The sequence below is a fragment of the Zootoca vivipara genome, chromosome 13 (assembly GCF_965207765.1).
Source record: "Zootoca vivipara chromosome 13, rZooViv2.hap1.1, whole genome shotgun sequence".
In the NCBI taxonomy this organism is placed as follows: Eukaryota; Metazoa; Chordata; class Lepidosauria; order Squamata; family Lacertidae; genus Zootoca; species Zootoca vivipara.
In genome coordinates this window covers 47,470,261-47,493,221 of record NC_142596.1, presented here as the reverse complement: position 1 = coordinate 47,493,221, position 22,961 = coordinate 47,470,261, and the positions used below count along the sequence as shown (strand labels likewise).

Here is a 22,961-nt window from a genome sequence, read left to right as displayed (position 1 = left end):
TCTGGCCGGGTTCCCCCAGCCACTCTGGGCGGCTTCCAACAAAACATTAAAATACAGAAATCTATCAAACATTAAAAGCTTCCCTAAACAGGGCTGCCTTAAGATGCCTTCTAAAGGTCTGGTAATTGTTGTTCTCTTTGACCTCCACAGGGTGGGTGCCACTACCGAGAAGGCCCTCTGCCTGGCTCCCTGTAACTTGGCTGCTGCCAAGCAGATCACCTGCTTTGCATTGTAACAAGGACTCAGGTCCAATTAGCGTTTGGTTTTCTTCATTTACTTAATACATTTCCACCCCCTCCCTTCCAAAGGAGTCCAGGGTGTCGAGCGACGAAGCAGCAAAACAATACATTTGAAACACCAAATGCTTAAAACACCTGAAAACAGAATTTAAAAACTGCTGCTTCTCTGCACAGGTAATAATAATCTCAAGGGGGGCAGGATATAAAAATGACACATAACCAGTTTCCTATAAGCAAGCAAAATCAGGAATGAAAATCCATGTATTATTTGTCTATAGAGCCCTTAAACAACTTGGGGGAAGTTTGCATGCAAGATCGCCTTAATCCATGACATCCCCACTTGACCAACTTTGATCTGCGGAACTGGCACAGTTGTAAGTGCTGCATAATATCTATTTGTAAGAAATCAATCTTATACGCACTCTACATGGGGCTGCCGTTGAAGGTGACCCGGAAACTGCAACTAATCCAGAATGCCGCAGCTAGACTGGTGAGTGGGAGCAGCCGCCAAGACCACATAACACCGGTCTTGAAAGACCTGCATTGGCTCCCAGTACGTTTCCGAGCACAGTTCAAAGTGTTGGTGCTGACCTTTAAAGCCCTAAACGGCCTCGGCCCAGGATACCTGAAGGAGCGTCTCCACCCCCATTGTTCTACCTGGACACTGAGGTCCAGTTCCGAGGGCCTTCTGGCGGTTCGCTCCTTGCGAGAAGCAAGGTTACAGGGAACTAGGCAGAGGGCCTTCTTGGTGGTGGTGCCCTCCCATCAGATGTCAAGGAAATAAACAACTGCCTGACTTTTAGAAGACATCTGAAGGCAGCCCTGTATAGGGAAGTTTTTAATGTTTGATGTTTTGTCATATTTTTAATATTCTGTTGGAAGCTGCCCAGAGTGGCTGGGGAAACCCAGCCAGATGAGTGGGCGGGGTATAAATAATAAATTGCTGTTGTTGTTGTTTGTGGGTCTCTACTAATGGCCGTATGGTGAGGACAGGAGGCTGGAGGAGATGGACGCGCCTTTATTCTGATCTATCAAGGCTCCTCTTAGGGGAGGGGATTTAGGGGGGGGGAGGGGAAGGTATATAAATTTATTTTTATTATAGTGTGGCAGCATCTACACTTTGGAACTCCCTGCCTACTGATATCTGGCGGGAATCTTCACTGTATACTTTTTGGCACCTGCTAAAAAACCTTTTTTTTAAGGCAAGTGTACCCAGACGTCTGGAATGTTGGTATGTGTTTTAATCTGTTTTAATTTCTTGAATGTTTTAAAGTGTTGTTACTCATTTTTATTGAATGTTTGTTTTATTCCGCCCCCCCCCCGCCCGAACTGCCTTGAACAAGCGGTGTGCATATTTTATTGCTACCAACAAGCGGTGTACCTATTTTAGGAAGTATAAATAAAATAAACAAAAAATGATAATGGCATCAGCAGTTCAAATAAAGGTTACCACTGACACCATCCAAAGCCCAAAAGCTACAGGCACATAAAGATCAACCGCAACCCTCTCCTTGCTTGGGGGATTACCTGGCTTTGGTGGTGCCACTCAGAGTGGCCTGGCTCCCCCTCCAGATGTAGATCTCAAGGCCATGGTCCAACAGGAAGACGAACCTTGGAAAAAAAGTCCCAGGAAAGAAGCAAGTTGGAGATAAAGAAAGAAAAAGACAGAAGGGGCATTTTCCCCCCCAATAGCTAGAAGCTGGTACAGATCTCACTTGAAATCAGTGATGGGGGTTCCTCTCTGACCCTCCAGGTTTTATGGGGCTACAACTCCCAGCATTCTTCAACCCAGTGGTTCCCAACTTTTTTCTTGGCCATGCCCCACTTAAGTATCTCTAAAATCCTGACACCTCCCCCTGCCCCCATAACATATATTTATTATGATTCAAAAAGTGAACTCACGTGGAGGAAGCCTAAAAGGCCATTCACTGTTAATAACTCATTCTCAAATTGCCCCCACTTAAAAATCAAATTGCCCCCCTGTGGGGCATGTGCCCCACATTGGGAACCACGGCTCCAACCCTTAGACTTTAAGAAAAAAAGCTTCTTATAAATAATAACCCCCCCCCCCACTGCAGGATTTCTGAACACATTCCTTCCAGGAAATAAAATGAAATAGTTATCAGTTAGTGCAAGAGGCACTACTAAATATGTCATGCATTAACTTGAGAGACAATGGAGTCCGCCTCTGGGGGTGAAGTCAAATCCCTGCATTAGCAGCCTCAAAGTGATCTCCCTGGGACGCAAGCAGTGCCGGATTTACGTATAAGCTAAACAAGCTATAGCTTAGGGCCCCTCCCTCTTGGGGGGGGGCCCAGAAAATTTAAAGGAAAAAAACTACTGGATAGAATTTCCAAAATATAAGATAAGAAGCAAGTAAAATAAAACCTACGTACAGCAACAGTGTTTTGTGTTGTGTAGGCTCCTATTTGTTGTGTGCAAATGGCTTTAGATACTGTACCTGTTAGGTCCATAAATTACCATAGAGCAGGCATCCCCAAACTGCGGCCCTCCAGATGTTTTGGCCTACAACTCCCATGATTCCTAGCTAACAGGAACAGTGGTCGGGGAAGATGGGAATTGTAGTCCAAAACATCTGGAGGGCCAAAGTTTGGGGGTGCCTGCCATAGAACATCTATCCAACACAAAAACCAGCGACCATTTGTTGTTGACAAAGGACAGCAGGACATAGAAAGGGCCCCATTAGCTTCATCAAACCTAAATCTGGCCCTGGGTGCAAGCCTGGGCTGTGTGCATGGAGGTCCTGGGCAGTCCAGACGAAAAGACCTCCCTCTCAGCCTCACTGATGGGGTCCAAAGGAAAGCAGAGCAAAACATTTGGCACCAGCTTGGCTGCAGGAGTTTCCGGAAAGAGCCACCCTAGGTGCCATCCAACTGTCTTAGGGACTCCAGAGTTGTGTAGGGTTTATTCCCGAGCCTTTTCTTCTCCCGAATATCTCCCACAAGGCCGTGGAGGTTCAGGACCAGAGTTTTCCTTCTCCTAGATGGGCTACCTTTCCAGGTGGACGAGCCCCATCTGCCGCTCACTTCCCTCTACAGCACATGAAGAAACCGCCTTCTCTTGGTCTCATCTGCTCAATCCACCAGAGTCTATCTTCACATCCAGGGGAAGTCTCTAACTCACTGAGGGTTTGAGACCCATCAGCTACCCTCACCGGGTTTAACCGGTCAGTCGAAGCCATTCCCAGGGTGTGGCTGCTGTCACATGCAGACAGCTTCTAGGATTCACTGATGGGAACTGAGAATCATCTCGCACTTTCCGTATTTCTGATGCTGCTATTGAGAGATGCCCTTGCACATTATCACAAGATGTGTATGAAATATAAGTTCTCCCAGATGGCATCTAAGGCCTGTGGTCCTTCTTGGCCTTGCAATTGTGCCATTTCCCCATCTGAGAGTGCAACAGTCCTAACATCCCTATGCCAAGCAGGGAAGTCTAATTTCCCAAGGGTTTCCATCTATGAACTATAGATTGCTGTGCGACAATCAATAAAGAACAAACCAATTCCTTGCATTTAATATTATGGTTTACTCCCTCAAATATGGATAGCAAACACTAATGCGGAGTTAAATTTCTCTCGTTTTTTTTTAAAGAAATTCTTGGTGGACCTTAGAAAACAACTCCTTAGCCCAATTCAAGATGCCTCTGCGAGTACAACTCCACCAATGTAATGAATTGGTTGCGGACTTCCTATGAGATAGATGATCTAGAACGCCAACTCAACTATATGCAATATTTTAGTATTACTTTCCCCGAAAGCTGCTGATTTTAGAGGATCACGTTTCCAAAAGAGAATCGCCCTAAATATTTACCGAGGGTCCAGAGATGTTGCCTTCAGAGGTACCGGTTCCAACTTTATGTTCTTCTTTCCATAAACGCGGTAAAGCCTACATTGAAATTGGGGGGCGAAAATGTTAGGTGACAGGGGGAAACTTAAATCCACCAAAGGGTCTGTTGGCCAAAGGTCTTGGGAGTTTTGCAATTCATGAAGATTTCCTCTACTTCCTTAAAATAAGAGGACATTCAAGAGCACGGAAGAGGAAATGGATTGACACTAGATAAAGAGAGGCTGTTCCAGGGCTAAAAAACTTGGTGGTTTGGAGGCCTCTGTCATATAATTTTTACACTAGAAAGATCTAGGCAGAGAAGACTGATCGATCATGGCACTGTCCTACCAAGGAGAATTGCAAGCTAAACAGTTTCCCCAAAATTCAAAACAATCTCAAAGTCACGAATCTTTCCCGCATCCCACATTATTTATTATCCTGCCATCAGAACTTGAATCTCCTGTTCTCTGACCGAATCAGTTTTTCGTACTGCTGAATCAACCCCAATCCAAAATTATTGCTATGGCCAAGAGGTCCCCTTCCACCTGTCTCTAGGCAGAATAATCAAATGAAAAATTGGAAATTTACTAGTGTTAGTCCTCCCGCAATTAAGAAACAGGGGGGAACAAGGAGAACAGCCAGGAGTCATAAGTAGGAGCATCTCCCCCCCCCCAAAAAAATCTGGATCCCCTAAATTACAAGTGAGTCTTTGGAGAGGCAGCAGATTGAGGCCCACTAAGAAGAGACAACCTTTGACCTGAAAGTTGCACTCAGTAATCCCAAATGCTCTGCGGCTAGCAGAAAAAGAAAAGGACTCTGTTTGGGCTCAGAAGCACTCTCTCTTTACACAAAAGCAAAACGAGATTTGGATGTTGGGCCATGGATAGAAATCTTTAAAAAAGAAGAAGTACCAGGTCTCAAAAGGGGACCATTATCATCATTTCTTACCTGGTGACGTAGTGTGTGTCTTCCACTGTATAGAAGCCACTAGCCGTCCCACCTTCAATGTAGGAGATCTCATGATCGAAGACCTGCCAAAAGCCACAAAAGTCATTTTTTTAAAAGCCGAAAGGGGAAAGATGGATGTCAGGGGGCCTCCCTACAGGGAGCCCCCACCCCCCATCATCCTGACCAGCGCTTCGCCCAGCGAAAGTGGCAGCAGCGGGTCAGGGGTAGGAAATGAGGATGGGAGCGGAGTTGAGGAGGCACGGCTCAGCGATGTATCAGAGCCCCTGCACCACTCCAGCCAACAAGTAGGAGAGGGAGCACAGCCGCTTCCGGCACCCGAATTGAGGCAAACGCAAGGTAGGTTAGAGGGCGGCGTTTCGGGGTGCCCAAGCTTTTATGCTGGCCCCGGAACAGAAGGGTGCCATTTCCGGATTCTGCAAGTGACTAGGAGGTAATGTTTTCTGCTATCTCTGCACTGTAAATACTATGCACAATAAAACCGTTAAAGACAGAACGGATATGGGCGTGTTTACTCGGGAGTAGCCACAACAATCCCGACAGCAGATATAGCCAGCAACCTGCAGAGAGGAAGGAGCTTACCTGGCTGAACTCGTCGCTCTCGTCTCCCATCTCCTCCCGGATGCTGCGGCATTCGGCGCCCAGGTAGTTGCGCAGGTTGACCGCATGGATGGCGGAGCAGGCTTTCTTGTCGAGCGTGGCCTCCTGGCCAATCCAGTAGTAGATCTCCCAGTTCAATAAGCCGTTATCGTCTAGGAAAGTCTGGGGAGAAGCAATGTTCGCAGCTGGACCAATGGGCAAGCTCGAAAAGGGACCTACCCTGCCCTCAAGGTCGCTTTGGGTTAGGGACCTGTGTATGGTAGCATCAAACCAGGCACAACATAACTCCAGATGTTGTCGGTCTCAAACTCCCATCAGCCCCAGCCAGCAAGGCCAAAGGTTAGGGATCATGGGAGCTGCAGTCCTGACAACATCTGAAGGGCCACAGGTTCCTTACCCTTGGGAGATCATGGCCACCTTCACAACACACGCTTAAAACACTAGGATGCCACTTTAAACAGCCATGGCGTCCCCCAGTGAATTCTGGGAGCTGGGAGTAAGTGCGCTGAGAGACTCCTATTAGGTAAAAAGGTAAAGGACCCTTGGACAGTTAAGTCCAGACAAAGGCGACTAAGGGGTTGCAGCGCTCATGCCAAGGGAGCCGGCGTTTGTCCACAGAGAGCTTTCCAGGTCATGTGGCCAGCATGACTAAACCATTTCTGGTGCAACGGAACACCGTGATGGAAACCAGAGCGCACAGAAATGCCATTTACCTTCCCGCCGCAGTACCTATTTACCGTATTTTCCGCTCCTTAAGACGCACTTTTTCCCTCCTAAAAAGGAAGGGAAAATGTCTGTGTGTCTTATGGAGCGAAGGCACGGCTGCTGCTCCTTCCGCCGCAGCCGCCGACAGCGGCAAAGGGAGGAGCCACCCAAAAGCAGCCCCTGCGATCATCTTCTGAGGCCCTTCTGAAGACTGGAGGGCAGCAACATGAGAACGGGCCTTTTCGGTGGTGGCTCCCCGTTTGTGGAATGCTCTTCCCCGGGAGGGTTTGTTACGTATCTTCAGGTGCCAGGCAAAAATATTATTCTTCTCCCAAGCTAAATAAACAATCTATGGCCTTTTAAACTGCGTTGGGGGTTTTATTGTTTATTACTTTTTAAAGTATTTTTGTGTTTTCATATTGCAAACCGCCTTGTGATTTTTGCATGGAGGGCAACATAGAAATCTTATTATTATTATTATTATTATTAATAGTAATAATAATAATAATAGTAACAAAAGAAGAATGGCAAGGAAAGCTGATGGAATACGCTGAAATGGCGAAGTCGACTGGAAGAATCAGAGATAAGGACAATAGAGACTTTGAAAAAGAATGGGAATCGTTTATGATATATTTACAGAACCATTGTAAAGAAGTCGACTCATTAGCAGGGTTTGAGTAAAGACAATTAAGAAAATGAGTATAAACATTAAAAGGTAATTGGGCAAATAACAAAACGTAAGATGTAATTAGGATATATGGTATGCTGTAAAGATAATAAGAATATAACAATATTTATTTATAAAATTATAATAATTAATTATAAAATTAAGGTAGAACAAAATAGGAGAAGCAAATATTTAAAAAACCAGAAGAGGAAATTGGGGAAAGTCAGGGGAGGGCGGGGGGGAGAGACTGGGATTCATATATTCCTTTTGTGATAACGTTTTCTGTGTTAAGGGACCCAGGTGGCGCTGTGGGTTAAACCACTGAGCCTAGGGCTTGCTGATCAGAAGGTCGGTGGTTCGAATCCCTGTGACGGGGTGAGCTCCCGTTGCTTGGTCGCAGCTCCTGCCAACCTAACAGTTCGAAAGCACGTCAAAATTCAAGTAGATAAATAGGAACCGCTACAGCGGGAAGGTAAACGGCGTTCCCATGTGCTGCTTTGGTTCGCCAGAAGCGGCTTTGTCATGCTGGCCACACGACCTGGAAGCTATACGCTGGCTCCCTCGGCCAATAATGTGAGATGAGTGCGCAACCCCAGAGTCGGTCACGACGACCTAATGGTCTGGGGTCCCTTTACCTTTCCGTGTTAAATATAAAATTGTAAAACTTAAGGTGGCATCCTAGCACATCCTAATTTGGTGTGAGTGAGGCCCATGAAGTGACGGGCAAGCAAGTCTCCTACCTCGCAGGGGTGGTTGTGAGGATAAAAACAAGACGTCTGCTCCCCTCACCTTCAGGACAATGTAGCAGTCGGCCTCGTAGAACTTCCCGTGAAAGGTCTCATCCACCATTGTGGGCACAAAGTTCTCAATCTGCCAGACGGTGACGCCAGGGAGCTGCCCCACATCCTCCGTGAAGAACTCAGAGTAGTTGAGCTGAGGCTTCTCCAAGCTCTGATCCCAGCGACGGGTTTTCAGGTCTGTGTACTTTGGGTCTCCGTTCTCCTAGCGCGGAAAGAAAAGGGAGGCAGGGAGAGAGTTAGTCAAGGATCCTAACGGCGATAAGAACAAAGAATAATTGACCCTAGTAGCGGAAAAGGAAAAGGAAAAAAAGGAACCTAGCGTGTATTCAGACATGGGGATTATTGCATTGCATTTTCCTGATTATAATCCTACTGCTTGCCCCATGGTAAAGTCTTGGGTCTATTTCTAGCACTCCGTATCGAGCCATAGGGAAGTAAAACATATGGAGATAAGGGAAAAGAGAGATTTATTACTTTATTTTATTATATTTCGTCCTACAATCTAAATGTTAACTGAGCTTATATTTTTATGTGATGATTATTGGAGATACTTATTTAATTATATTCAATTGGGGAATGCAGTAACAGGGAATAGAGATAAGTGGGAGTCTTTAGTGGGAGGAACATAGGTACGAGATCGAGATCTTTGATGAATTTAGAGCAGGCATCCCCAAACTGCGGCCCTCCAGATGTTTTGGCCTACAACTCCCATGATCCCTAGCAAACAGGACCAGTGGTCGGGGAAGATGGGAATTGTAGTCCAAAACATCTGGAGGGCCGAAGTTTGGGGATGCCTGATTTAGAGGATACTGTTATTGGTTGTTTTTGGACGTGAATGATGAGATAAATGTATGTTTTTCTCCTTTTTTCTTTTCTTTTTTTCATCCTTTCCTTTTTCTCTCTCTCTTTTTTCTTTCTTTTTCTTTTTTCTTTATGCTTTGGAATATTATGTTTATTACTACTTTCGATGCACCATGATTGTCTTAATTATTATTATTTAGTGATGAAAGTTTCAGTTTTTATTAGTAGTATTTTCCCCCACTTTATTATTATATGATTTATATGATTTTGTATATTATGATTTACATATGATTTTTGTATATTATGATTTATATATGAATTTGTGTTGGTTCGGTATGATTGGGGTCTTCGAGTATGTATGGATTGTATTTTAATCTAAATCTTAATAAAGTTTTTTTAATTTTTTTTTTTTAAAAAAGAGATTATAATCCTACTGCTTCTTTACCTGATCCTAACATTCCTTTGGCACTGCAATACCTCTTGTGTTATGGGACGGTGGCTTTTTACAAATTGCCGTCTCGTGCTGAGCTTTAAACGGCAGGGAAGACACGCGTGCCCAGATTTTGTCACGCGAAACCCCCACAACTTTCTGGGTTTAATGGGGGTTGCAAGCAGATTGCTTTGAAGGAAAGTAACGTGGAAATTAGCACTAAACTTGCGCTAGACTAAGCGGCTTTGACGTTGTGTGAACGACTGCATAAAAAAGGGGAAATTATCAGGTCAGGAACCACCAGGAAAACGGAACAGAGCATGGCCCGAATGCAGCCCTCGCAAGCATCTCGAACAGCTTCAACATCCTGCAAGCAAAATAAAAAAATTCCTTCAGTAGCACCTTAAAGACCAACTAAGTTTTTATTTTGGTATGAGCTTTCGTGTGCATGCACACTTCTTCAGATACACTGAAAAATGTATCTGAAGAATGTATTCTTCAGTGAATCTGAAGAAGTGTGCATGCACACGAAAGCTCATACCAAAATAAAAACTTAGTTGGTCTTTAAGGTGCCACTGAAGGAATTTTTTTATTTTGCTTCGACTCAGACCAACACGGCTACCTACCTGTAACTAGAACTATCCTGCAAGCAGGATTTGAACACAAGATCTCTCTCCCCTCCTGTGGTTTCCAGCAACTGGTATTCGGAAGCAGTGCTGCCGGTGACTGTGGAGGCAGCACATAGCCATCCTGGCTCGGAGCCATTAATAGATAAGGTTCGTGGAGGAGAGGGCTAATTCTCTTCTAAAGCCATCTGTGTTGGTGGCTATCACAGCCTCTTGTGGAAGTGAGTTCCCCAGATTAACCCAGTAGTTCTTTATTTTATCTGTTCTGAATTTCCCAACATTCAGCTTCACTGGATGGGCACGATTTCTTGCGTTAAGAGAGAGAGGAAGAAAATCTTTTCTTTCTCCACGCCTTGCAAAGTTTTATAAACTTCTATCGTGTCGCCTCTTCCTCACTGTCAGGGGTTCTTGCGACTACTCTAGAGTAACGACGCTCCGCATGTTTGTCTTTAAACAGTTTTTATTACTGCAGTCTATTTACAGTGAGACAGGTGTGTAAAAACATGTCTGCTCATTCCGATCCAGAATCCGGCACTGCCCCCCCCCACGTGATCTTCTCCAACATAGGAGTCTCGGGACAGTGAATCTCCTCCCTTTCTTTCTCCTGCGTAATTCCGGAACCGGAGGAAAGGGTCTACGCTCCATGCTTTCCTTTTCCCCCTTCTCCCCCCTCTCTTTCCTCCCTCCTGTGTAGCCGGGGCTCTCTCGTGTTGCTGGAGCCCTGGCCCTCTCTCTCCACTTCCTGACTAGCCTCCTCAGAGCCCTCGCTTCCATCACTGCTTGGGGAGGAGCTACTTCTGATGCAAGGGGGAGGTTCTCTGTACTTTCTTCCCCTTACACTCAACCTTTAGCGCAACCTTCCTTTGAAGGACAGTCACTCTCCACCTCCTTGATAGTTTGCCCTCCTGTGTGTGTTCCTACCTCCATCTTCTTGTTCTTCTCTTGCGCCACGTCCGACATCCCCTTCAGCACCTGCTTTGCCTGATCATCCTGCGACGAGTCCTTGCGCCTCCGTAGGCGCATCTTTCGTGCCATGGGATCCTTTGGGCTGCTTCCTGGGAATAGAAAGGGGGGGCGGGTCGAGGAAAGAGAGAAACAAAAGAATTTTAGGGGATGGGAGCTAGCTTTGAAGCATCGCTTATACAGGCAGTTTCTGCTCTCCGAACACAAGGTGTTCTCAGGTGATGGTTTGTCAGGTGAGCGTTCACATAACAAATCAACGATTCCCACTAATTCCTATGGGGAAATGTCTAATGCGTTCCTGATCGCAGAATTCTGGCCACAAAATGATGAAAAAAACACAGGGAGAATTCTCTGAAACGTTGCAGAAGGCAAACAAGGAAGGGAAAAGCGGCTCTCTTCTTCATTCAATCTGTCCCCTTTTCTCCCCTCCCCTGCTCCCCCCAAGGTTTCCAGTGGAACAGCTGCCGCGGAGCAGCAAGACACAAAAAAGGAAAGCTTGTTTAAGGCTGTGTTATTTCTTTACAGTACTACACACAGGTCTAGCTATTTGGATCTCTGAATCTGAGGAGCGTATAAGTGAGGTTTGGGTACCGATCCCTCGTGTTTGGATAAGTGAATTTTTGAATAACTAGTGTTTGGATAGCGCACGTTTGGATGGATAGATATTCAACTCTCAACGTACACAGGAGTTATATTCCGGTGCATAGAGCCAAAATCATGTATAGTCAAAACCAGGCATCCCCAAACTTCGGCCCTCCAGATGTTTTGGACCTCAGTTCCCATCTTCCCCAACCACTGGTCCTGTTAGCTAGGGATCATGGGAGTTGTAGGCCAAAACATCTGGAGGGCCGCAGTTTGGGGATGCCTGGTCAAAACACACCCTCTCTGTGCCTCTGAACACTCTCCCAGGTGAGTGCAATGGTGGGTGGGAGGGATTACTGACTTCCCACTCCCATGGCTGCCCTCCCCTTTTAAAAAAAGTTCAGCATTTTCCCCCCTGACAAGCACGTAAAGCTGAATTTGCGCAACTTGGATGTGCCTAAGTTGTGAGTTGACCGTATATTTTAAAACTTCTGAGTCTTTTAAACCAAACCGCCATTTTTTATTTTTTATTTAATTCCAACTGGTAACAGGCCTGCTGAAATTAATGGACCTATAGTAAACTGCTCAGGTCTTATTCATTTCAGTAGGTCTATACTCTGCGTAGGATTAACACGGGATGCAATTCACTGGTAGAAAACAAGGCAGTTTATCATTTACTAGGAAGGCTGGGGGCGAGGAAATCGCAAGACCAGGATAACCGGCAGAACCGAACTCACCTGCCCCGGCAGCTGCTACGGTAGCAGGGGAGGCGCCCGCCAGCCGCAGCTGGTTCTGCAGGGAGAAGTCGATGTTGTAAAACTCGGAGGTCCTGTCCACAGGCTTGGGGGGCATCACCAGGTTGGGGTTCTCACGGACATCCAGGATCTGCAAGAAGGAAGGGTAGGAAGAGGCAATGGATTTGCAGAGCCGGAAGCAGAGTGTGTGTGGGGAGGCTATTTAAGTCAAGGGCAGCTATGGGAACGAGAAACACAGGAGCTCATCCGCATGTTGCTAGGGACCACTTTAAACAGTCATGGCTTCGCCCAAAGGATTCTGGGAAACGTTGTTCGTTAAGGGTGCTGAGAGTTGATCCCCGAAGAGCTACAGATTTCAGGGTGGTTAATCAGCCAATCCCTCTTCCCAGAGAGCCCTGGAACTTGTAACTCTGAGTGGTTAAATCGTCTTCACTTTTGGCCCATCAGGGGCCAAGTGGGGTCCCACAATATGAAAGTTTAATAACAGCAACAACAACAACAACAACAACAACAACAACAACAACAACAATATATTATTTATACCCCGCCCATCTGGATGGGTTTCCCAGCCACTCTGGGCGGCTCCCAACAGAATATTAAAAACTTCCCTGAACAGGGCTGCCTTCAGATGTCTTCTAAAAGTCAGATTAGTTGTTTATCTCCTTGACATCTGATGGGAGGGCGTTCCACAGGGTGGGTGTGCCACTACCAAGAAGGCCCTCTGCCTGGTTCCCTGTAGCCTCACTTCTTGCAGTGAGGTAACCGCCAGAAGGCCCTCGCCAGAAGCTGGACCTCAGCTGGCTGAACGATGGGGGTGGAGATGCTCCTTCAGGTAAGATATTGGTCCCCTTTTCTTACCCCCCCATCCCAACTCCCAGGCCCTTCTACCAGCAAGGACCCCCCCCCCCGGCCTCACCTCAATGTCTGTCAGAAAGTGCACAGCCTCGGGTAATGTAACCAAGCGGTTTTTGTTCAAAACCAACTTCCTGAGCTTGACACATCTGCGGGGAGAAAAAGAGATGATTACTGTCTCCTTCCGAACCAGTTCAGTCATTAGGGGAAGGGCTGTGTTCAGAGGTAGAGCATTTGCCTTGCATCCAGACAGTTCCAGGTTCGAATCCCCATAACGTAAGGGCTGCCTGTCAGATCAGGCCAATGGGACCATCGAACCCAGGATCCTGTTCTCACAGGGGCCAAGCAAGCAGGATTTGATCAGGGGATCCCTCTCCCCTACTGTGGTTTCCGGCAACTGGTACCCAGAAGCGTTGCTGCCTTTAATTGTGGAGGCAGAGCTTAGCCATTGCGGATCGCAGCCCTTGATAGCGTTCTCCTCCATGAATTTGCCCAATCCTCTTTTAAAGCCATCCAAGTTGGCGGCCGTCACTGCTTCCAGTGGCAGGGAGTTCCATAGTTTAACTCTGCGCTATGTGAGGTATGTGAGGTTGTTGATATTTCTTCCGGCAATCTTAATTCTGGATGAATCCCAAGCCGGAATTAAGATTGCTGGAAGAAATATCAACAATCTCAGATATGCTGATGACACAACCTTGATGGTAGAAAGTGAGGAGGAATTAAAGAACCTTTTAATGAGGGTGAAAAAGGAGAGCGCAAAATATGGTCTGAAGCTCAACATCAAAAAAAACTAAGATCATGGCCACTGGTCCCATCACCTCCTGGCAAATAGAAGGGGAAGAAATGGAGGCAGTGAGAGATTTTACTTTCTTGGGCTCCTTGATCACTGCAGATGGTGACAGCAGTCATGAAATTAAAAGACGCCTGCTTCTTGGGAGAAAAGCAATGCCAAACCTAGACAGCATCTTAAAAAGCAGAGACATCACCTTGCCTACAAAGGTCCATATAGTTAAAGCTATGGTTTTCCCAGTAGTGATGTATGGAAATGAGAGCTGGACCATAAAAAACTGCTGATCGCCAAAGAATTGATGCTTTTGAATTATGGTGCTGGAGGAGACTCTTGAGAATCCCATGGACTGCAAGAAGATCAAACCCAGGCATTCCCAAACTGTGGCCCTCCAGATGTTTTGGCCCACAACTCCCATGATCCCTCACTAATAGGACCAGTGGTCAGGGATGATGGGAAATGTAGTCCAAAACATCTGGAGGGCCAAAGTTTGGGGGTGCCTGATCAAACCTATCCATTCTGAAGGAAATCAGCCCCGAGTGCTCACTGGAAGGACAGATCGTGAAGCTGAGGCTCCAATACTTTGGCCACCTCATGAGAAGAGAAGAATCCTTGGAAAAGACCCTGATGTTGGGAAAGATTGAGGGCACAAGGAGAAGGGGACGACAGAGGACGAGATGGTTGGACAGTGTTCTCGAAGCTACCAACATGAGTTTGACCAAACTGCGGGAGGCAGTGCAAGACAGGAGTGCCTGGCGTGCTCTGGTCCATGGGGTCACAAAGAGTCGGACACGACTAAACGACTAAACAACAACAAATGTGAAGGAGGACTTTCTTCTGTCTGGTCTGAATGGCCATCCATTGGACGTCCACAAGTTCTAGTATTTCGAGGGGGGGGGAGTCTCTCCATCCACTCTCCATGCCATGCACAATTGTACAAACGGCCATCATGTCAGCTCTTAAATGCCTTTCCCCCTAAACTATCTTCCCTCCGAGTAGCTCAAGGTATTGTATGTCATTCTCCCACCCTTCCCTCCATTAACAACAGCCCTGTGAGGTAGGCTAGGCCCTGGGAGTGTGTGTTAACTGTCCAAAAGTCACCCAGCAAGCATCATGACCAAAGGAGGACTTCAACCCCGGTCTTTGAGGTCCGAGGTCCAACACTCTAAGCATTACCCCACACTGGCTCTCATTTCAGGCTTCGAAACTGCTTAACCTTTTAAGCCTCTGCGACTCAAACAAAACTGCCCTTCCTATTTATCGTATTTTATCAATTGTTATTTGCTATTGTGGGGGCATCCAGTGTATCGGTCTCTCGTTTTTATTGCTCAGCTCCTTCAGAGAACCATGTGTTGAAAGCTGCACGACAGAAATTGAATAAAGGAAAATAAATATTAGAGGCTTGCCCCAAAATTGATGAATTACAAGCTTCAGGTTCATAGGTGGGCTGGAAGAGACATTAATTGTTTCCAAAGTTGCCGCAGAACGATACTGATTTACAGGAATCGTCTCAACCTGGAAGCACATCGGCCAAAGCCACATAAAACCATGTCCGACCATGTGAACGTTCAAACATGCAGCTAGTCCTCTGGGAAGAAATTCTGTCCCTCAAGGCCACTTGGAGCAGGGCTTAGCATACCTGCAGAGGCTTTCTGGAATCAGTTCCAAGTTGTTGTTTGCAGCCATGAATTCCTCCAGGGAGACCAGCTTCCCGATCCCCGAAGGAATGCCGTCAAAATCCAGCTTGTTGGAGTTCAGGTAGAGTTTCTTGAGCTTGGTCAGCTTACAGATGGCCGACTAGGGTGGAAACACGTGCAAAGAGTCAAGCAGATCAAGGGAGATTTGCTCATGAATTCGTTTGCCGATTCATTCATTAACTCTCTCATTTTAAACACTGATTTTCTGCAATGTTGGGCACTTAAAAGGGTGCCTATATATATATATATATATATATATATATATATATATATATATATATATATATATATATATATATATACATATACATATACATATATATATATGCAATAGTAAATCCCAAAATAATAGTTTATTTTTCAAAATGAAACAAAACCTTCAGTAAGATGGAAAATAATGTTTATTTTTGTATATGTCCACTTCATTTATATTTGAAAAATGTTCTACTTTTTCTAATTGCAATGTCTTATATCAAGTCCTCAAGGGACCCAGGTGGCGCTGTGGTTAAACCACTGAGCCTAGGGCTTGCTGATCAGAAGGTCGGCGGTTCAAATCCCTGTGACCGGGTGAGCTCCTGTTGCTCGGTCCCAGCTCCTGCCAACCTAGCAGTTCGAAAGCACGTCAAAATGCAAGTAGATAAATAGGAACCACTATAGCGGGAAGGTAAACGGCGTTTCCATGTGCTGCTTTAGTTTGCCAGAAGCGGCTTTGTCATGCTGGCCACATGACCTGGAAGCTATATGCTGGCTCCCTCGGCCAATAATGCGAGATGAGCGCGCAACCCCAGAGTCGGTCACGACTGGACCTAATGGTCAGGGGTCCCTTTACCTTTTATATCAGGTCCTCAAAACTAATCTTACGTAATACACCTCCTTATATACTTAGCCTGCCTTGTTGCAGTTGTTCTGTTGGGATTTTTAACATACTTAACTGAGAAAATGAACGCTTGGCCATTAATGACCGTTGATGTTAAAAATCCAGCAATGGAAAGTTTCTGTAGTCCTGTCCTTCCCTTGATGCCCTAAGCATGGGCTTGTTTTCCATAATGGTTAATCCAGCCCTGCACAGACTCTCCCTGCTCGCCAAGTCCTGTTGCCTCTTCGGCTTCCAACATCCCTTCCCCGTCTTCTCCCTCTCACCATTCATTGTCATGCCACTGCCAGTCCCCGGGCTCTGAGCCTTCTTCCCTTGGGGGTTCCCCAGCTGGCTCCTCCCACCATCCCTCTGTGTCCAACCAGTTTGTGACAGTCAGAACGCCTCCCTGCTAAAATATGAGACACCTCCATCAGTATTGGCATACCACCGGCTCCTGAAGAAACACCTGTTTAGAAAGCATGACTTCCTGATCTACTTATTCAGATTGCTTTTTCAGCTTCTTGAATTGTTATGCTTTTAAAGTGGCTGCCACAGACTCCCTGTTGCCCCTTCAGTTTCTGAAAACTTCTCCTCGCAGTCTTCTCCCTTGTCTCCCTCTGACCACTCATCTTTGTCCCACCACCACCGATCCCCTGGCTCTGAGCCTTCTTTCCTTGTGGGTCCCCAGCTGGTTCCTCCCACCATTCCTCTGCAGCCAACTAGTAGCATGGTAGAGCTGGTGTCCCAGTTACCTGGACGGGGAATGCCACCTACCGGCAGGGAGGTAAGCTGGTTCCTCGACAGATTGAGGGTCTCCAGCTGGCACCACTGGTCAATGCAGAGGGAGAGTTCTCCAATTTGGTTGCTGCTCAGATTGAGGCGCCGTATATTAGACAGGGTGTAGAGACACTCGGGGACGCGGGTCAGGTCATTACAGGAGAGGTCCACATCTGTGCACAGGAGGAGGAGGGAAAAATTAAAGCAAGTTAGGCTGGATTAATTGGGAAAGTCCGACACTGGTAAGAAATATGGAATTCACTGAGACATCTGGGGAATCTGGATCCAGGGGAAGGGGGGATGAATTTGTTAATAGATTGATTATAAAGATTAGGAGAGAGGAGGAAATATTAAAATGGAGTTTCATTGCTGGTAAAATCTAAGCTAAAGGGAGATACAATTAATAGATTATAGTATAAGGATATGTTTGGAGTATATAGATAGAATTGAATGGTGATAAGTAGAAATGAAATTTTAATTAATATTCATTTAATACTGTGAAAACTGCTTTTTGATTAATTGAAATAGGGAATCAATGAGGGCGGAACCGGGGAAGTCTAAAATGTTATGAAGATGATGTGAGGTTATTAGATATATTTTTTCTTTTTTTTCTTTTGTCTTTTTTGTGTACTTTTTTATGTGTTCGTTTTGGTGTGTATGTATTGTTTTTTTATGTTTGCAAAATGAATAAACATGAATTTAAAAAAAGAAAAAGAAAAATTAAAGCAAGGCAGAGTCAGGGTTCAACAAGGGTGGGTTCTGGATGCAACCCACATGGGCTACAGGGTCCCAGAGGAGCCTCCCCACAACCTGGAACCCTCCAACAATTCTCTGCACCCTTAACACAGTACAGCTCCCAGAATCCTTTGCAGGAAGCCAAGCCTGCTCAAAGTGGTACCTAGTGCTTTAAATTGGTTTGGTGTGGATGTGGCCCCAGTCTATCAATTTAACTCAGGAACCTATACGTTTCCTTAGTGGTGCAACCCTAGGCATGCCTACCAAAAACCATCCCTAATAATAATAATAATAATAATAATAATTTATTATTTGTACTCCGCCCATCAGGCTTCAAGGGAGAGACAGTGTTTGAGCTGAGGTTGGCCAGGGCAGTGTGACACTGCCGGTGTCCTGAGAAGGCCTTCCAGGCAATAGGGGCAGGAAGGGAGTCATTTAGAGAACCTTATTATTATTATTATTATTATTATTATTATTATTATTACCCCACCCATCTGGTCAGGTCTCCCCAGCCACTCTGGGCAGCTCCCAACAGAATATTAAAAACACGATAAAACGTCAAACATCAAAAACGTCCCTAAACAGGGCTGCCTTCAGATGTCTCCTAAAAGTCAGATGTTTATTTCCTTGACATCTGACGGGAGGGTGTTCCACAGGGTGGGCGCCACCACCGAGAAGGCCCTCCGCCTGGTTCCCTGTAACCTCATGGGGGTGGAGACGCTCCTTCAGGTAGTTCCATGAGACTTACTCCCAGGGAAAGATTCAGAGACCTGCAGCCTCGGATTCTCCTTCGCAGGCCGCTCAATGCACGGAGCTGAGCCCATTCACCCATTTCCTCGGGAATCATACCTGCGAGGTTTGACAAGCCTTCCAAGCTCGTGGGAAGGTTGCTCTGGGTCCGTTGTGTGTTCCTGAGGTGGAGCGTCTGCAAGGCCACCATCGCCGGGAGTTGCCTTCAGTTCAAAGAGAGGGGAGAAGAGGACCATAACAAGATGAAACCCTGAAGGATTATCAGGTGTTCCCCACCCCTGCATTAAAAAAACTAAAATTTATTGTGGCATAAGCTTTTCGTGGACTAGGGCCCACTTCCTTAAATGCAAGACGGGGCTGTCGTCTCCCATGTATCTAGGTGCAAATTGAACGGCATGCATTTTGCAAAAAAAACCCAACCATCTTTTTCAGAGGAAAATATTCCTTTGAATTATATACCTATTATATAGAAGCTGACAACCAGAAAACAAAAATGGATTCTACAGCCAGCAGACTGGTATTGATGAACTTACTGGAAGAACAAAAATATGCTCCCCTTTAATCAATGGACTGAAGACAACACTTGCAACAGACTTTGTTTGGATAAATATACTGATCTTTTGAGCGAGCATAAGTAGGTTATTAGTATCATATACCATACTTTTCCATGTATAAGACTAGATTTTTGTCCTAAAAATCCATGCTAAAAATTGGGGGCCGTCTTATACATGGGTAGTGGACGTTTTATTGGTTGCTGCCGTAGCTGTCAGTGGCTCTTGTGCGTGTAATTGGTTGCTGCGTCAAGGATGGTGTTGATTTGCCAACGCTGCGGCAGTTGGGCGGGCAATTTGCAGCTTCTGCCAGCAAGGGGACAGACGAGAGGTGGATTTTGTGGCCCGTGCAGATGAGCGATTTTTGGCATTCCCCCCCCCCTTTAAAAAAGCTCAACAACTTTGTGCCATCTTCCCCCCGTTTTCTTAAATTTGAGTCCCCCAAAATAGGGGGCGTCTTATACATGTTATACACGGAAAAGTACAGAAAGTAGCATATATGAAAATCATATCTATATCAGCATATATTGCAGTCTCTTTTGCTTTTTCCACTTTATTTTGTTCAACCGGAAAAAACTTGTATTTTATTTTTATTATAAAGGCATGCATTTCACAAGGTTAGGAAGTGTGAAGGGAAGCCGTGGGCGGGGAATGGCCCCTCCGCAGCCTTGGGGTAGAAGCCCTGCCCCCCCCATAAGTCTCAGAAGTTTTGAGATCAGCTCCGATTACACTGTGATAATGGAAGGCACTCTGTACAATCTCAGAGGCAGCATCTTCTTTTTCACATGCAGAGGAGCAAAATGGAAGCTACGTGGGGCCTCACTGTTCTCTTTCAACTTAATACAACCCACCACCACCAAAAAAACCTTGGCTCAAGTTGCTGTAGGGCAGGCATCCCCAAACTTCGGCCCTCCAGATGTTTTGGACTACAATTCCCATCTTCCCCGACCACTGGTTCTGTTAGCTAGGGATCATGGGAGTTGTAGGCCAAAACATCTGGAGGGCTGCAGTTTGGGGAAGCCTGCTGTAGGGTCTTTTTTTTTTTAAAAAGAAAAACCTTAAAGTACCACCTGTTGGGATCACAAAACAAGGCAAAAGCCTTCCAAGATTGGATGGGTCTGTGGCACAGATTTTGACGTCTGTCCTGCTCTGGTTTATCATGGGGAGGGGAAAAGAAGAAGGCAAGTGGAAAGTGGACACCCTGGTGTGCCTGAGCTCTGCCCCCTCCCTGCCCCGATCACACTTTCCCAACCATGAGGACTAGTACCTTTGCGTTTTGAAAAGCGCCAAAGGAAACCTGACAGCTTCAAGGTGCTGAAAGCCTGCCCTTCCCTCAGTTCCTTTGCTCAAAACACACAGCAAAAGGAGACCGACTGCAGCCGCAGAGAGACGGCAGAACACCTGCTCTCGCTCTCCTTCCCCCCCCCCCCCAGCTCCCAGCCGCTTCACCTGAGCTGCGCATGCAGGAGAGGGTTGTTGTTCAGAACCAAGGTCTGCAGGTGCACCAGGCGCCTCATCTGGGGGGGAAGGCTCTCCAGCTTGTTGTCGCTCAAATCCAGGTAGAGCAGGTCTGTCAGGTTGATGAACAGCTGGTTGGGGATGTTGTCGATGCTGCAGGGAGAAAGGGAGGGAGGGGGGAAGAGGAATGGCACACCTGGTCAGGCAGGTTCCAGCTACTGGATTGCTGGTTAGGCGAGGAAGCTTAACCACAGCTGGAGATCTCAAGGGTGGGGTTGGAGATCTCAAGGGTGGGATGGAGGGCACCCCATTCTGCACCAGGCCTTCGCATCTGAACAAGAAGCTCAAAATGCACAGCTATGATTATGCCGTATTTTTCGCTCCATAAGACGTACTTTTTTCCTCCTAAAAAGTAAGAGGAAATGTCCGTGTGTCTTATGGAGCAAATGCATGGTCCCTGGAGCCGAATTGCCCAGGGGCGAAAGGCAGATCGTGCTTTTTTTTAGAAAGAGCTAAAGGCTAACAAGAGGGAAAGAGGGTGTTGAAAGGAACCCACTCAGCAGCTGATTGCAAGAGATCGGGGAGGGAGATAAAGGAGGCTAGATCCCTTCCCGGCCCGCCCTCTTACCCAGGCCTCTATTGTTGAATGTTCTGCAGATGGAGGCTGTTTGTTTCCCCAGCAACATGTGACTGGCCGATTAGATTATCTGTCTGGAAACTGTAAAAATGGCTCCCTTTTCTTTCCTAAAGAAGCTGTAGAACTGTGAGTTGAACCCCATAAAAACAGGATTTTTTCCCCTTTGCAAGGTAAGCTCAACAACTTTGAGCTGATCCTCAAAAATGGAGCTTTCCCCCTTTGCAAAAAAGCTGCACAACTGTGAGCTGATCCTCAAAAAAATGGAGCTTTCCCCCTTTGCAAAAGAAGCTTCCTCAAATATTTAATGGGGGGAGGCAAAGGCACCTAGGCCTCTAGGAATTGGCTGCTACACCTAGGACAATTCAAGAAAGCAAAATATTTTTTTCTTGTTTTCCTCCTCTAAAAACTAGGTGTGTCCTATGGTCAGGTGTGTCCTAAGGAGCGAAAAATACGGTATCACTGCCACTTTATCATGGAGGGAGAATCTGCAGCACTCCCCAGCCACTGGCCGTATTGGCAGGGGCTTTTGATAAGTAGTCCCATTAATAAGAGTAACCAGTTTAATCACTGCTTACTAGGATTATATTCTTGCAACTTTTAATTCAGCAAAATAAGCAGGAAACTCTGGGAGGAGGCAATAGAAATATTCTCCATTAGAATGCATTGGCTAAAACTAGTACTAAACTCCTAGATCAGGCATAGGCAAACTCCAGCCCTCCAGACGTTTGGGACTACGATTCCCATCATCCCTAGCTAACAGGACCAGTGGTCAGGGATGATGGGAACTGTAGTCCCAAACATCTGGCGGGCCGGAGTTTGCCTATGCCTGTCCTAGATTTTCAATGGTTTGTTAGCTCTCCAAGCCCCAACAACGAACTTACTCAGCGCTCTTGGAAAACCAATACAAGTTTCACCTTAACGGCAGGCAAATCCCTCCCACACCCATTTCTCGATCTGCTATTAGTGTGGTTTCAGTGGCAAAACTGCGACACTCACTTTCTGTAGGCTTTTGAGCATAGGGATTCCTTCGCTCTTCAGATCAAGGTGTGCATTTATTGCAGGAATTGCTGCCTGCTTCCATTGTAATTTTGCTGCCTGAAACAGCATCGATCTATTCGGTTCCTTTCATTATAAACAAAGCTTGCTTTCTTTCTCTTTCTTTGCGAAATAACTTATTGTGGGCATGAGACTAAGGGAAAATGCATCTGGTTGGCCACTGTGAGAAGAGGAAGCTGGACTAGATGGGCCACGGGCCTGATCCACCAGGTTACTCTTATGTTCTTAACATTTTACAGAAATGTGATCCAACCAATCCCAACACACTCGGCCCTCCTGGGAAGAACCAAATGTTTTCTGCCCATCTTCCGGGGAGGAAATTCACACACACACACACGCAAAATTTTACCTGTTATGTTTCAGGTTCAGCACGAGCATGTTTTTGGCATTCTCAAGCTCACGGGGGCACTCGGTCAGCTGGTTGTAGCTCAGGTCCTAGGAGAAAACAAGGAGAGATGAATCAAAAGGCATCTAGCAGACCTCTGCATTAGGGGTGACCAGCAGCTGCCCCCCAAAATGTTCAAGATTCCCAGGGGTCAGAAGATTCAAATAGCAATTCATAAGCAAGCTTGCAATGAGCAAGATAGGTGGCGACTCACAAACTGCATCAATCAAGCATTATTATTATTACAGTGGTACTTCGGTTTAAGTACACAATTGGTTCCAGAAGTCTGTACTTAAACTGAAGCGTACTTAACCAGAAGTGAACTTTCCCATTGAAAGTAATGGAAAGTGGATTAATCGTTCCTGACGGTCCCTGGAGTACTTAAACTGAAGCGTACTTAACCTGAAGCGAACTTTCCCATTGAAAGTAATGGAAAGT

At 46.1% G+C, this 22,961-nt stretch overlaps 1 protein-coding gene across 1 annotated transcript in view; it reads right to left on the bottom strand.

The window, feature by feature from the left end:
* Positions 1-22,961, bottom strand: part of FLII (FLII actin remodeling protein) — a 58,255-nt gene that overhangs the window by 22,986 nt on the left and 12,308 nt on the right. The window contains exons 5-17 of the mRNA XM_060282402.2: positions 22,488-22,573; positions 20,437-20,598; positions 18,536-18,639; positions 16,949-17,124; positions 15,261-15,418; positions 12,899-12,983; positions 11,965-12,112; positions 10,604-10,737; positions 7,815-8,027; positions 5,636-5,815; positions 5,036-5,118; positions 4,073-4,147; positions 1,767-1,850 (exon numbers count right to left, since the gene is read on the bottom strand). Of these exons, the coding sequence (XP_060138385.1) occupies positions 1,767-1,850; positions 4,073-4,147; positions 5,036-5,118; positions 5,636-5,815; positions 7,815-8,027; positions 10,604-10,737; positions 11,965-12,112; positions 12,899-12,983; positions 15,261-15,418; positions 16,949-17,124; positions 18,536-18,639; positions 20,437-20,598; positions 22,488-22,573 (1,688 nt within the window). The remainder of the gene's footprint in view (positions 1-1,766; positions 1,851-4,072; positions 4,148-5,035; positions 5,119-5,635; positions 5,816-7,814; positions 8,028-10,603; positions 10,738-11,964; positions 12,113-12,898; positions 12,984-15,260; positions 15,419-16,948; positions 17,125-18,535; positions 18,640-20,436; positions 20,599-22,487; positions 22,574-22,961) is intronic.